The 14,773-nt window shown below is 39.9% G+C and overlaps 2 protein-coding genes across 3 annotated transcripts in view; both read left to right on the top strand.

Annotated features, from left to right (window-relative positions):
• Positions 1-6,795, top strand: part of LOC116333752 (cGMP-dependent protein kinase 1) — a 93,944-nt gene extending 87,149 nt beyond the window's left edge. For both annotated transcript variants that reach the window (XM_031757013.2, XM_031757004.2), the window contains exons 10-18: positions 771-867; positions 969-1,108; positions 2,179-2,268; positions 2,479-2,620; positions 3,089-3,252; positions 3,480-3,602; positions 3,691-3,753; positions 3,839-3,905; positions 3,998-6,795. In XM_031757013.2, the coding sequence (XP_031612873.1) occupies positions 771-867; positions 969-1,108; positions 2,179-2,268; positions 2,479-2,620; positions 3,089-3,252; positions 3,480-3,602; positions 3,691-3,753; positions 3,839-3,905; positions 3,998-4,096 (985 nt within the window). In that variant the 3' untranslated portion in view covers positions 4,097-6,795. The remainder of the gene's footprint in view (positions 1-770; positions 868-968; positions 1,109-2,178; positions 2,269-2,478; positions 2,621-3,088; positions 3,253-3,479; positions 3,603-3,690; positions 3,754-3,838; positions 3,906-3,997) is intronic.
• Positions 6,796-8,407: 1,612 nt separating this feature from the next.
• Positions 8,408-10,540, top strand: LOC116333640 (dickkopf-related protein 1-like). The gene is made up of 4 exons (XM_031756876.2): positions 8,408-8,989; positions 9,118-9,262; positions 9,439-9,573; positions 9,701-10,540. The coding sequence occupies exons 1-4, from the start codon at positions 8,774-8,776 to the stop codon at positions 9,964-9,966; spliced, it is 762 nt and encodes a 253-aa protein (XP_031612736.2). The 5' UTR covers positions 8,408-8,773; the 3' UTR covers positions 9,967-10,540.
• Positions 10,541-14,773: the final 4,233 nt, after the last annotated feature.

Below are 14,773 nucleotides of genomic sequence, written 5' to 3'. Positions count from 1 at the left end.
TTTCTGAAAGTGCTTAACCTACATTTTTGTAAATAATCTTAATCCCTACAGCTCTGCGAAAGAAGGCTGCTGACTTATCTAAACATCTAAACAAATCTTCTGTGGAGGTGTTTTTTGATAAGTTGCTGTCTACATAAACATACAGCTGAAATATATTTGAGAGAGAAGAGGCCTGACGTCGAGGCGATAGTCTGTTATGAGTGACCCAGAAAGGCCTATCCAGGCTTGGATCTGTCCTAAGCCCACTGATCCAGAAACTGAGCTGATGAAACTCTGTCTGGATCAAACAATAACCAAAGAAGACACGGGGCATCTGGGGATAAGGGGTGGACACGTGGAAACAATCTCCACTGCCAGCATGCCGGCATGTTGTGGAGTTCAGTGGCAGAGCCAAGGCATGTCTTCTGAGCCAACTGAGTAGTGAGTAGCCTCTGTGACGGATGTCCCATCTTTGTTCTTTCCTATAAGAATGGGGACAAGCTGGGGACAGTTAGTCTGTGATCAAAGAGAGGTCAAAGTAATTTGCCAGAAGACTAAACTCAAAAACATCCTGTTCATGTGCTCATATTTATACTCTCCACATCCTCAACAACATCCTTGATAGATTACTATGAGTTAAATCCTCTAAGATTTGCAAACAAATGAGCTCAAGGAGAGACGGATATTTTGTCTCAGGTTGTTGAAAGTGGATTATGTTTTCTTTCATCCTTCATCTCATCTCTAATCCTGTTCCCCTTCGTTCTTTCCTCCCCTTTTTCCTGGCCCCACAGGTATGAAGCAGAGAATGCGTTTTTCTTCAATCTGAACCTAGCTGACTTTAACATCATCGACACTCTGGGGGTTGGTGGCTTTGGACGCGTTGAGCTGGTACGAAGCACAGCAGTGTGACATTAACATGAATTTTCTGGACTTGTCTGACAAGCTGCACACGTTGCTATTTGAATCTCTCTCTTTCCCTGTCACTGCAGGTTCAGCTCAAGAGTGATGAGAACAAAACGTTTGCCATGAAAATCCTCAAGAAGCGGCACATTGTCGACACGAGACAGCAAGAGCACATTCGCTCAGAAAAGCTCATCATGCAAGAGGCCCACTCTGACTTCATTGTTAGGTAGCTTCTTAACATTAGCTTCCTTAAAATGCTCAATAAAGTTTGCTCATACTATTAAATGTTTAATTCTGGTGATCAAAGTAAGAGTTATTAAAAATGACATTCCCTATTAAGGCTTATATAATGGCCACAAAAAGAGCCAGCCATCATCACAGCTTTCTCATTTTGGCTTGGTTTGTATGTAATATGGCGTGGCTTAACAATAATAAAGAAACTGCCTGAACAAGAATAAAGATGGGTGATACAAGCATCAGCAGGCTAACAAAACACAGCTGCAGCAGTAGTTAGGAGGTTTAGGGAAACTGTGCTACCAATAACAGATGGTTCAATAGTCACCCTTGAATAATGAGGGCACGCACAATTTGCTTTCTATTAAGTACTTCTGACTTGGCACAGAGATTATCTGTGGAAAATAGTGTTTCAGAAGTCCTTTTTCTGATGAAGTAGCGCGAGACTGCACAGTTAAAATGCAGCAAGTAACATGAAAAGGAGCACGACAAACACCGGCAGGACAATCTTTAGTTGGATGAAATAAATTTATTTATGCCAATTTCGGTCCAGCTTCATTGGTGTGCTTGTGGCCAGGAGCACCCTGGTACTGACTAGAAAACATGAAGGTGGGAGAGTGCTGATAAGGCGATGCAAACAGTTCAGGAAAGTTTTAATAGAGATGAATGCTAGTTTGTGTGCTGGAATACTGGATGACAAGATAACTCACAGGCTTGAGATGCGTGGCCTGACAATTAGCAACATGACAATTTAAAAAACACTTGGTTTGGAGAGGTATGTCCCCTCACTTGAATCCAATAAAACACTTTAGGAGTGTTTTGCTGCACAACGTTTATTGAGGTTTACTAAAATTATTTATGTATATTTTAAAAAAATGTTTTAAATACTGAATTATATCAAAGGAAATCCCTGGCCAACAACAGACTGCTTTATTTCAGTATTATCATGTGTTCGAAGTAGATTATAAGATGAATTCATTGCTTTTCTTCTGCCAAATAATAGTTGCGCGGTTATGAATTTTACAGCAGTTTGTGATAACAAACACTTCTGTGTGTTTTCAGACTGTACAGAACCTTCAAGGACAGCAAATACCTCTACATGTTGATGGAAGCATGTTTAGGCGGAGAACTGTGGACCATTCTTAGAGACCGGTAAACTCATTAATGATTAGTGTCACACACACACAATTATATGGCAAAGAAAGGTGTGGCAGTTAAGTTAATTCTGGTAAAATGATATTTGAGTCCTGCTTTGACCAACATATCTAGTGATTTTATAGCTACATTATTGGCAGTGTGTCACATTTTACTATTTAATGTAAGTTACAATTTTCATCTTCTTTTGTCCTGCTGTGTTTACAGGGGTTCATTTGAGGACTCGACCACCAGGTTTTACACAGCCTGTGTAGTTGAGGCTTTTGCTTACCTGCATTCCAAAGGCATTATCTACAGAGACCTTAAACCAGAGAACCTTATATTGGACCACAGGGGTTATGCCAAACTGGTAAGAGAGGAACATGGAAACACAGAAACCTCTAACTGGAGTGTTTGTGTGTTTTTGAGAGATTTACGATGATGCAAAAGAAGACAAATGCTATCTTTCTCTGATGTATGTGAAATGTCAAAAATCATTTTGAATACTGCCACATAATGGCTTTAAATACAAGAGTAATCACAGTGTGAAGAGAAGTATAACTACGCTACGCTAGGTTTTGTTTTTTGAGGTACACCACCATTCCCTTTTCTCATCATGGAGAAACCAGCTTGTCTCTTTTGGCAGAGCAGCCAGCAGCTACTCAGCTCAGCTCCAAACCCACCAACGCCACTATTTCCACCATTTTCATTCCACCATTAGTATGCATAAGAGTGAACATGATCTGATAGGAACCAAAATACCACGAGGAGGATTTTAAGTCAAATTTTTCTTTGCCTGATGACTACAAGCTGACAACAAAATCTTTGTTTTCTTTAGGTGGACTTTGGCTTTGCCAAGAAGATTGGGTTTGGGAAGAAAACGTGGACCTTCTGTGGGACACCAGAGTATGTAGCACCAGAGATCATTCTGAACAAGGGCCACGACATCTCAGCTGACTACTGGTCTCTAGGAATCCTTATGTTTGAGCTCCTAACTGGCAGGTACCCACAGGCCCGGGCTTGTCCTTAACAAACTTGTTGATGAAGTTTTTGCGGTAATGCTATATACTGGCAAAACTTTTTGGAAATGTTGAGTCACCTGGTGAAAATTAAAATGTGTCAGCTCATTGCACAATTTACACAGAACAGTTTGATGGTAGCTGATTACATAATTGTCCACACTTAAGCACTTTTTACTTCAAAGTAATATGTTGGCCTCTGTTGTGTAGTCCTCCATTCTCTGGCCCTGATCCTATGAAAACCTACAACATCATCTTGAGAGGAATCGACATGATTGAGTTTCCAAAGAAAATTACCAAAAATGCTGCCAACCTAATCAAAAAGCTATGCAGGTAAGTGTTTATGCCTGTAGACATTTATACATAGTAATTCATTTAAGTGGTCTGCGTGCTGAATCATATATTATTTTTTCTACTTCAGGGATAATCCTTCTGAAAGACTGGGAAACTTGAAAAACGGTGTCAAAGACATCCAAAAGCACAAGTGAGAAAACGCATTACTCAGTCCAGACATTTGTATTAATTTGTTCGCTGTACAATGATGAAGTAATGCTATTTTTTTCTTTTAGATGGTTTGAGGGCTTTAACTGGGAAGGTTTGAAGAAGGGGACACTGACACCACCTATTATCCCTAATGTAAGTGCACACTGTGCTCATTTTGTTTTGTTTTATAGCCACTCAGTTGTTGCTTATTCTTTATGTGAAAGATTATTTTGTGTTTCTACCAGGTCACATCAGCAGTTGACACGAGTAATTTCGACAGTTTCCCAGAGGACAATGAAGACCCACCTCCTGATGACAACTCCGGCTGGGACGTTGATTTTTGAAGTCCTCTTCTCTTGAAACCAGAAGAAACTCTTCTTTTGTTGGCTTTTAATGGTTTGGAGGTCATTAATGGAGGACATGGCTGTGTTGTAAAAAACAAAACTGCATTAAAAATGAAAGAGAAGATATGGAAAAGAAGATAAATAGTTGGATGGCAAACCCTCTGGGTCACCGATATGCCTTTATTTCACTGTGGCTCTGGATCAAGCATTTATAATGGGACTGCTGTAGCACTTCTCCGGTGTTGTTTTACACTTGGGTCTAAAAGGCAAAGAAAGTGCAGGGATACAAACACACACAAATACAACAGAGGCTGATAACGGAGCCAGGTTTTCCCATGTAACATGAAGCGATGCTTAGTGGATGGATGAATGTTTTAAAGTTTGTCGAAGTTTTGCTTCTACGACTAGAAAAAGGAACTATATGTTGACAACCGCTCAAAAGAGGAGGGGGATGGTTATTGGTTTTTCTTTTTTTATAGATTCGTTTTTCCGCAATCTTTAGTGAAATATTTGGTGGACTCTGGGAGGGGATATGATGATACTGCAGTTGGTCACTGGTTATCAACATGCAGCTGCTTTCTGCAATCTGTAATGCTTTGTAGACATCTACACACTACAGATGGTAAGTGCAACTGGTACCAAGTGCTCACGACTAATCTGAATGTCACAGATTTTTCTTCTTATTGAAAATACAATATGAATGGTATGTAGTATTTGAATTTACGAGATCTATCGTCACACATGAACGTTACTGGGCTGAAATCAAATACTTAGTACAATTTATGTGAGATTAATCTACCTTGAAAAGCACAAACACAGTGCATTCAGTGGAAAGAGATGTGACTCTTAAAGTGCCCTCCTTAAAATTTTAATGAATCACACACCGGCACACATGAAATGTCAGCTAGTATTTCCATGAAGCAATGTGTCCTTATGCACTTAAGACCATTAACTGAGAAAATCCACAGTTATAGCTCATTTTAAGCTTAAGTAGAGGTCACACTTTTCTGTTCTATAATAGGCTTTAAAAAAAAAAATCACGCATACGAATGCTTCTCTGCCTACATCCGTCTTGAGTTTGTTTTTCAGTCACTTCTTGAATCCACCCAAACCGGACGTCCTCTCCTGTATAGTACTGACATAACTGTGAACATGGTTTTGATGTCTTTGGTGCTGTTGATAAATTATAATAAGCGATGTTGAGATGACAGTACTGGTTCTTTGTTTTTGTATTGTGATTTCTTTTGTGCTTGATTACTTTGTAACGTACTTGACAGCATTCTTTAGAAAAATTGGAGACTTGTATAAATTTGTGAACTTGATCGATGATTTATCACTTGTGGTATTGTCGAGGTTTTTAAACAGGTTTCACCATGTTGAGTTCAGCCGTGAAAAAAAAAAATCATCCTTCTGTTTATTTGGAACTCAGATTTACCACATTTGCATTATCATAAGACTATCTTGACTTAACATAATCGCGTGGGAATCTTGAAGTGTCTCCTAGAGGCAAAAAGAAGCTAAATAAATAAGGTTATATTTTGTGAAATCTCAACTTTGATCACCATGATCTCTCGCCCAGCTCGTCACCTCTTGCGTCCAAAAATCAGAACATGAAGTCAAAAGGAATGTAAGTGCCTTAAGTCAATGGCATACAAAATTTACATCACAAGACCTTTTCGATGCTGCATGAACACATATACACCTCAAAAACTTATGTGTCCTCTTAGATGGCTGCTTTTCATCCTTTCTTATATCTAATAAATACATTAATCACCACAGAGAATTTCTAGTCATTTGATGGCTGACAAAATATATGAGTAAAATTTCCTGCTTACGCCTTTGATTTATGTCACGAGAACATTTAAAATGATTAGAAGCTATCCTACCTGATATGGCTGCAATGACATGCTTTTCTCCACATATCTAATGTGATCTTTTGAAGTCAATCACTACTGGCCTGATACAAAACACCAGTGAGCATTAATCATGGCTCAGAAAGACCATCCATCACTTGTTTCAGTCAGTAAATTTGAGCTTTTAGAGACGGCAAGAATGATTTGCAGTTATGAATATTTTGCCAGTACAAATATGGAAATATTTTTTTCACTGTTGACAGTCTTTGACAGAATGTCAGCATTAATCATATCTCATCACGATTCAAATTCTCTTTTCACTGTTTGGCTCAAAAGCTCAAGTCACATTTCACCCCACTAGCAGGAGAAGTTTGCCTTTCAAAAGCTTTCTTTACAGTCATTGTTTGCTTGTGTCTAGGCAGCAAATCCACGTGGTAAAGCTTGAAGAAACAGTTAAAATTCATCCTTTTGACGATATTAACCATGTATTGCAAAGCCTTTCTAGGCAGAAAGTTCTGAAGGCAAAATTCTCCTATGTGCATTCACCCCAGGAAGCCAAACATACATATTATATGAATCTATTGATGGAGAACTAAAACAAAAAAGAAGAAATCTTAATTCTAAACCATAAGTGTTTTACTGTGTCGGGGGAGGGAGGGGGGTATGTTTTCACAAAGCCTTATGTATGTCATAACTTACCAAACCACTGGTTTTCAGTTTTTATTGACTGCCTTCTGCAAAGTTACCTGATATTTGCCTTGTGTTGTTATTTTTCTGCTGTAAGTTATTTTGCAGAGTGCCACGTGTACGATTTTTAAAATTATAGAGTAAAAACAATACTTTTGAGTCGTGTGTGCTGTGTTCTTTCAAACTTGTGCTGTGCAGAGTTCGCTGTATTTGCCACAAGGGGGAGCTAATGGTAAGACTAAAACGTCCCTTCACGCAAGTGCCTCAGCCTCATGTGAACCGCTTAAAGTTCCCAGATATCTAATAATCACTCCAAGAGTTTAATGTCATCCACTTAGTGGTAAGTGCGGATGATTCAGCTTTTTTGGCCTCCGTGTTGTTCGCACAACAAATCTGTTTGGGGCACAGGGAAATGGCTTCAGCCATAACAACAGGGTGACACTTCTGTGAGATCAAAGGGGATCAAAGTGCATCAAAGGAGCTCACCTTACCAGTACTGACATTCAGTAAAGTGGAGATAAAAGCTCTACTTCAAAAGATATGCAGCAATTCAAATGCGCAAAGTGCTAATGTGTTTGTCAGGTGTCTGTGGCGCATCGCTTATTCTTCTACACACGCAGACACGTTCTCACACTCAAACTTCGGATAAAGGCTCCGTGACCAGCAGATGACGTCCAAGTGCTAAGATATCTACAAGGAGAAACTTAAGTTCTTGTTTTTATCACGCACTTCAGCATCTGAAGGGAGCTCTTCTTGCACAGCGAAAACTGACTGTTCACACACACAGTGCAAAAAGTTTTGAAATCAGTGTCACTAAAGGTTTAAGGTGAATAAATAAATCAGAAGAGCTCACATCTCTCAGGAAATGGACGAGAGATAACAACTTAAGGACAAACACGGAGACAAGTCTACTGCGATGTGGGGTTATCAGCAGATTCACGTGGAAAAACAACATTGAGACTTAATTTCAATATTCTCAAATACATTTCTCCTTCTTGAAGTGGTGGAGCCTAAAGGGTCAAAGAGCAGGGTAGATCAGAGTCGCCTTTAATCTCAAAGTGCCAGTCAACCCTGAAAGGCCTCTCCACGGAAGTCCATTAATTCGGCAAAGTTTTCACACCCCTTACTGGTCTGCATATCCTACACATTGATGTCCGCAACTGGTGTAATCAAGCACACGTTGGGGGATAATTGCCCCCTTTGCAATCAGAGGGATCAAATGAAGTAGTTAATCGACTTAAGTAACTTCAATCGCTGTCTTCACACAGCCAAAGGGCAGCCAAAGGATGTCAAAGAAACTGGAATAAGCAAACGGCTTCTACAAAGATGCGCAGGTAAGTTGTCACCAGAAATAGTCCTATCAGAGATATAAATCAAAATCAGTCAACAAATCAAATGTGCTACCACATTTAGAAAAACGTCATTGTTTTTATTTTATAAAGTTATACCTATAATAGTTTGAAAAATATACTACTTGCCTATTTTGATAACTTCACAGTAATTGCGAAAATTAAAATAAGTGATAAATAACATGGAGAAAAAAACTATTCCCGATGTGTGATTTGTGTGTTTAAAATATAAAATTGTCGTTCATAAGAGATCTATCTAAGGGGGAGGGACTCAAGTGATGAATTTGTGAGTAATATTTTTAAAACACATCGAAAAAATATTAAAGAAAACATTATTTGTCATCTGTATTTTTTATGTTTTTATTTATTTATTTTATACTGACTGGATAGAGTAAGTACTGACTGGTGGTTGGGGGGTTGTTTCCCGTGTACGCCACTGTGTGATGGGTATTCAGACAGACTTTGCAGGTCATTATCATCACAAACACTGAAACGTTGTCCTGTGCAGGGAGCAGAGATGGCCATTTCCGTACAGTGGGTCTCTGTTTGAAATTCCACCCCTCCGCCTTTGTAGTGCACAGCGAGGGGCGGGAAGACAAACAGGTCCACATGTATAAAGAGAGATCATCCCAGGACTGCGAGTCAGGAGACTTCCAAACATCGTCCTGAAACTCTCTGGAAACTTTAGGATTCTGGATTCAAGGCCGTTTTGGACTTTGTCACTCTTCTTCTCAAAACAAAAGGGACATTCTTATCGTGTGTTTGCCGGAGAATTTAAGAAAGGAATCATGAAGATGCCTTCAGTCCGCCGCTTCTTGGCTGTGTATCTCACGCTGTTTGGATACCTTGGGGACGTTTACGCGGGCACAGTCCTGACGAACTCCAACGCGATCAAAAACCTGCCCGGCGCTCCGGTTGTTAAAGATACCGATAGTGTCAGTCCGAGTCCTCGAACATCACCTTCTGGTGGCATGGGACACAAATTACCCGCAGACACCTTGCAGGTAATTAACTCAGCCGTGCGTAAAAGTCAAGTCTGTGCACCACAATAGTGATTCGCTTATATACGTTGTCACAGAAATCATAGCAATATACTTCCTGACATAATATTTTTGTTTTTAATCATATATAGACCTCAGGTGTTTGCACGGATGATGAAGAGTGTGGAGGTGAGGAATTCTGCAACGATGCTCGAGGCGTCTGTCTACCCTGCCGTAAGAACCGAAAGCGTTGCGCAAGGGACTCGATGTGTTGTGCAGGAAACCGCTGCAGCAACGGTGAGCTCATTTCAAATCAGTAATGACTTTTGGTTTTCTTTTTGTCATCTTGTAAACTATATTTTTTATTCAACTTTCTACTTATTATTTATATCTTAATTAACTAAGGGCTTTTTCTGTAGTGTTAATTGCAAACCCTAAATGCAGTTATTTATTTTCGTCTTTTACCTTTTCAGGTGTTTGCCAGGCAAATGACTTAGATGGTGCAGATGTAGCTCTCACCACTGGCTGGCACACACACAACAGTACCACGGAGCATCGAGCCAAGAAGCCTCCCACTGCCCATAGCAACCAGCCTCATGCTGTCAAAGGTAAGTGTGCTGTTAAAAATCATCGGTCTTATCTCTTGGGTTCAAGTAACAGCAGTAGGAAGTTTTCAGGGAGGTCTGTTCCATGTAACATATTTTCACTTTGTTCTCTTCCCCCCCTCATCTCCAGGCCAAGAGGGGGATGCCTGCCTGAGATCTGCAGACTGCTCCAAGGGTCTTTGCTGTGCCAGACACTTCTGGTCTCGCATTTGTAAGCCTGTTCTGACAGAGGGCCAGGTGTGTACGCGCCACCGCAGGAAAGGCAACCATGGCTTGGAGCTGTTCCAGCGTTGTGACTGTGGCGAAGGGCTGGCCTGCCGACCAGAGAAAGGAGAGCGAGATCACACTGTCAGCAGGACTGCAGCCCGGAACCTACACACCTGTCAGAGACGCTGACATGAACGAGTGGACGCACACAGAAACAGAAACCTGCACACTCACACGCCCAGCAAAACCCACAAATCAGTCACAGACACTGACAAACACTTGCATACACAAGAGATGCTGACACACACGCACACACACATGCACACAGACACCTAAGACATTCTTTCCTGCCAAAGTTGCTGACACAAACACATCAGCCGGAAGGATAGACATGATTCCTGGAAAAGTGATACACCCAGAGGGATACAAGAGTGCAAGACGGACTGATTCAATTCCCTTTCAGCAGATGAGGAGTCGGAAGTTAGGAAGTGACATTTCAGAAGTATTAGGAAGATCAATGCATGTCGTTGGTAATGGCAGAGCTGTTTTGTTTCTCTTTTTATGGAACTTCATGCCACGGTTATTGCAGTAAATTACTGTATTGTACATATTTCCCTGGATGTGGCACTTAAATGAGCTATTACATTCTGTCAACACCAGTATTATAAAGACATGGTGCTGCATGCATTGTAAATGTGTTATATATAATGTTTTATAAGAAATGTTATCTATTGAAAATTTGAATATATTTGTTTTATTAAATGTCACGTGATAATCTTAATGCAGTCTTTCTATTCATCATTTTTTAAAATTTGAATCTACTGCAGCAAAAAAAAGGGGGGGGGGGGGGCTTTACGTAGGATTTGTAGAGGTTTCTTGCAAAAGTTAAAAACTAAATGATTTAGTCTTCATATAGTAGCTGGTACACAGAAAAATAACAACTGTCCCCTTCTGAAAAGCAAAAGTTGTTTTCAGGATGTCTGTGGTGCTTAACCTGGCCCAGAATCACTAAACACAGTTGTTACACAGACCCAAAAAGACTTACAACAAACATACAACTGTAATGAGTTACTACTGGAGCCTCAACACGTCAGGTCCTGCTGTGAAAGCAGAGAATGGTCAATCAAGGATATATCATCAGATGAAGGCAACCCACCATATCAAATGATGCCTACAAAGAGGTAATAACTAAGTATCTGTGTCCTGACGAATGTGTTTGCCACCTACACCTTTGGTGTTGGCTAGTTTCTAATTATGATGTTCCTGCCTTCATGTGCAGCAGAGCAGATAGCTGGCTATCCAAGCTAAAGCCTCTAATTATTTCATCTTACTCAATCTACACAAGGCTTCATGAAATGAGGTGCACCACAGCACTTTTTCTGTGATGCAACAACAACAAAAAAAGTTCTCAGTCTCTCCAATTGCACAGCACACCCCATTTCCTGGCTGTTGCGCAATAGATGTGCTCTAATATGTAGGCTATGAATCCACTCAAATACACCTTGGTACCTGTAATTAGACATGTTTAGATTAGAAGATGGTGAGGAAATTACTATACTTTTTGTTTGATTCTCTTGTCAGATCAAAAGACGCACAAGACACTCTTGATATCTGACCGAGCCAGATAACCTCTTCATCTGTTTACATCCACAGACATTAGCTTGAAGTTTGTCCAAAAAAGACAAGGTGAGGTTTACTCTGGCTGTCATTGAAGATTAGTGGTGGAAAAACAAAACCATCGGCTCAAATCTTGCGCTAAGGTATTTGTGTGGCTCACTCTAGTTATTTACTTTAATTTTATTTTAGATTTACCTCAACCTTTTGGAAAACAGTTTTTTATGTATTTAAAAAAAAAAACATCAGAAAAGACAAGAAAGGTCTCATTTTGATGGAAATTAATAATAGTAAGATAGTATAACAGAGCCAGAAGCCACTTTCCCAGCATAATGAGTACAGTGTTTATAATCCTACCTACTAACTACACTACTCACATTTTCTATGATTAGGGTATAGTAACTTTGTGGTGCTGCCATTTTGCTGAAGTAAAGGATCTGGGTATTTGTTCCACCACTGCTGAGGATAGGCACATTGACCAAGAGGCAGCCAGACATTCAGAGAGACACACTCCATTTAAATAATTTAGCGTCCATTCTTGAGAGTAATTAAGAATAATGGTAGCATTGTCAGCAGCACAATATACCATGCAGGCTCAGCCAAGTCATGTTTGTGGGGGTCCTGGAATCTGTGAGTATGTGTGTGAGCCTGTCATCATTACACCAACCACAGACTTACACAGGCCACAGGCATGTGCCCTAACTCAAGGAAGGCCAGGTTGTGTGTGTTTGTTTGTGTGTGTGTTCACTTTACACAGGCAGCTAAGGAACATTTAGTGGAGTCCGGAGAAACAAACTCAGCGTCAGCAGCGCTGAGACACTGTCACACACAAACACACACGCACACACAGTCATGTCCCCACACGCAGCTGAACAGTTTGTACACATTTACAGCAGCGCACATGTACACACAGACTCGCAAACCCTTGTAGGGGTGAAATTTCGGGTGTGAGACGTTTGGCGTAGCAGCAGACTCGCCCACGCCGCGGCATCCTAACCAACAACATTTGCTGTTGTCATACCACAAGAATGAATCAGCACGTCCACTGGCATGCGTTTTCATGCTACTGTATGCTTCCAAAAACTGGAAACAAGTAACTACAGTAAACATTTATCTTAACAGAACAAATCCAGGCTGCAATTCATGAAAATACTGGTTAACACTTTTCATTTCTGTTTACGCGTTCCTGTGTGTTTGCACAACCCAAACATAAAGCGAACTCGAGCCTGATCTAGGTGGATAGACATTCTTCAAGTATTTTAATAAAACTCAATGGGCAATAAAAACAGAAATGATTTGCTTATCTACCTTCACAATCTAAAAAGTATGAAAAGCTTTTATCTGCCTGAGTATTTGGTATATCAACCATTGTTATTCTAGCTCTGCTGCCAAACACCATCGACAGACATCCCCGAGTTAACAAACTCATGAGTGAACCGTCAAGAGATGAAAGGGTAAAGAAATGAAGCAGAGTACACAGACGCAATGCATGTTATTTTGTCAGATGAAAGAGATGGCATACTTCTGGAATGAGCATTCGGATCAAACCCAAGCTCTTATGTAAACAACATTTCACAGGGAGGTGTCAAACTTCTGGGTGCTGGCACTGATCACTTCATAGGAGAGAAGCACAATGCTCACTATTCATCTTTGTGGGATGACAATCAGCCTAGTTGAGCAATAAGTGGAAATCTCCCTGTCCTTGGGAAATAATAATTAAACAAAAGACAACTCATTCAGCACAATGTGGTGAGTGTGTGAATGCAGGTGGAGAACAGGTTTGTTCCACTTATTTAACTCCTAGTTGATGTCAACACAGCAGGGGAAACAAGGGTTTTCACAGAGTGAGTTGATGACATGCTGTTGTTTGATTGGGTTTCATGTTACGTTCCAGGTAATTTACCGGAGACAATTGTTCTCGCTCACTTATTTATATATTGCGTTTCACTTCTCTTAGCCTGTCTTCCCCGTGGCATGGATTTGAACCTAATTTAAAAGCATAAGCATTGTTTCCGAGAGTGAGATGAAAAGGTCAACATTACTCATGTTGCTATGTTAATATTGAGTCAGGATCTGATTTGCTCAGTCCAGCTAGAGTAAAAGTAAGACACCAACTATCTTACGACTAGGAAAAATCGGTGGTTGCTGTACTTTTTGTTTTTCTGTTGAAGACCAAATGCAGATTCCCAGGACAGTGCAATCAATCCTAATCTTAATCTATGAGTCTTTCTTTGCAGCAGGAGACAACAACTCAACTGGCTCCTAATTATTTATATTACTTAATAAAGCAAGGTTGCAGTGTGCCTATGTCTTTTTAGGTTAAATTGACGTCCTGCAGCATGTACGTCCCTATTTTTCAATTCAATTCATTTCAATTCAGTATTACTTGAACTGAAGTTTTCTGTGTATGGAGTTGGGATTTGCAATTTTTGCTGATTTATTACAAATATTAACATTATTACACAAGCAGATTTAATTTTTTTGTTATTTTAATTCAGTTCAATTCCCCATTCAATCGCAACCTCAAAGCAGATTCATCACAAACTTAATCCATCATATTCCCATTTTATTGGTGTTTTGATCCACTAAAATTGTTGTGGCTGGCTGTACTGCAGACCTTATCCATGTCTTCAAAGCATCCCTTTCAAAGGCACCAAGATCATAGGTTCTTTGCACACGGTCACAAGACTTTTGGTCGTACTGCCGTTTCCAACTATTCTTTTCCCTAGTGTGACTGTAGCATGCGTGAATGCAAGGGAACCAGTTAGCCTGTGTCTGACTACAGAGCAGAAAGCTTTTTTTATACATATATATAAATTTAGGAACAGTTAAGTGTTCATCCAAATTTTAATTGCTTATTCATTCAGCTATTCTTGGCAGTGTTAAAGACTATAGTGTAATTTTCCAGATAGAACACAGATTTTTTTTCTAGTCTTTGAACAAGCACCGTGGGCCTAAATTTGGTATTGTGGTGACTTCATAAAGTTCTGCACAGCTGGCATATAGCAGTGAGAAAAACAAAGCAGAACACAGGATTTCAAATAGCTGTTTTGTTAAATATAAATAGGAGTTAAGTACTCAAGTATCAAGGTTTTTGAGGCATTTTTTAAACTCACCCTAGCCTTTCAGGCCTTCAGTCATTATGCTAAGCTAGGCTAAATCCTAGCTCTACACTAAAAGTCATAATTTCACATTTTTAGAAGTATGTTCATTAGCTATCTTCCAGTGATGCAGATGAGAAGATAAACTTCACTGTCATGATGTAGCCTACTTTTTAAGATACCTGCCTACTAGCTGCTTCCCTATGCTGGTCTTACATAAGCTAACCAGATACTTGCAGCCTTTCAGAAAGAAAGATTGGTTTGAAAAAAGGTTCTCTTAG

The sequence above is a fragment of the Oreochromis aureus genome, linkage group 13 (assembly GCF_013358895.1).
Source record: "Oreochromis aureus strain Israel breed Guangdong linkage group 13, ZZ_aureus, whole genome shotgun sequence".
NCBI lineage: Eukaryota > Metazoa > Chordata > Actinopteri > Cichliformes > Cichlidae > Oreochromis > Oreochromis aureus.
The sequence above is the reverse complement of the archived record's forward strand: the minus strand, read 5'-3'. Positions and strand labels throughout refer to the sequence as shown.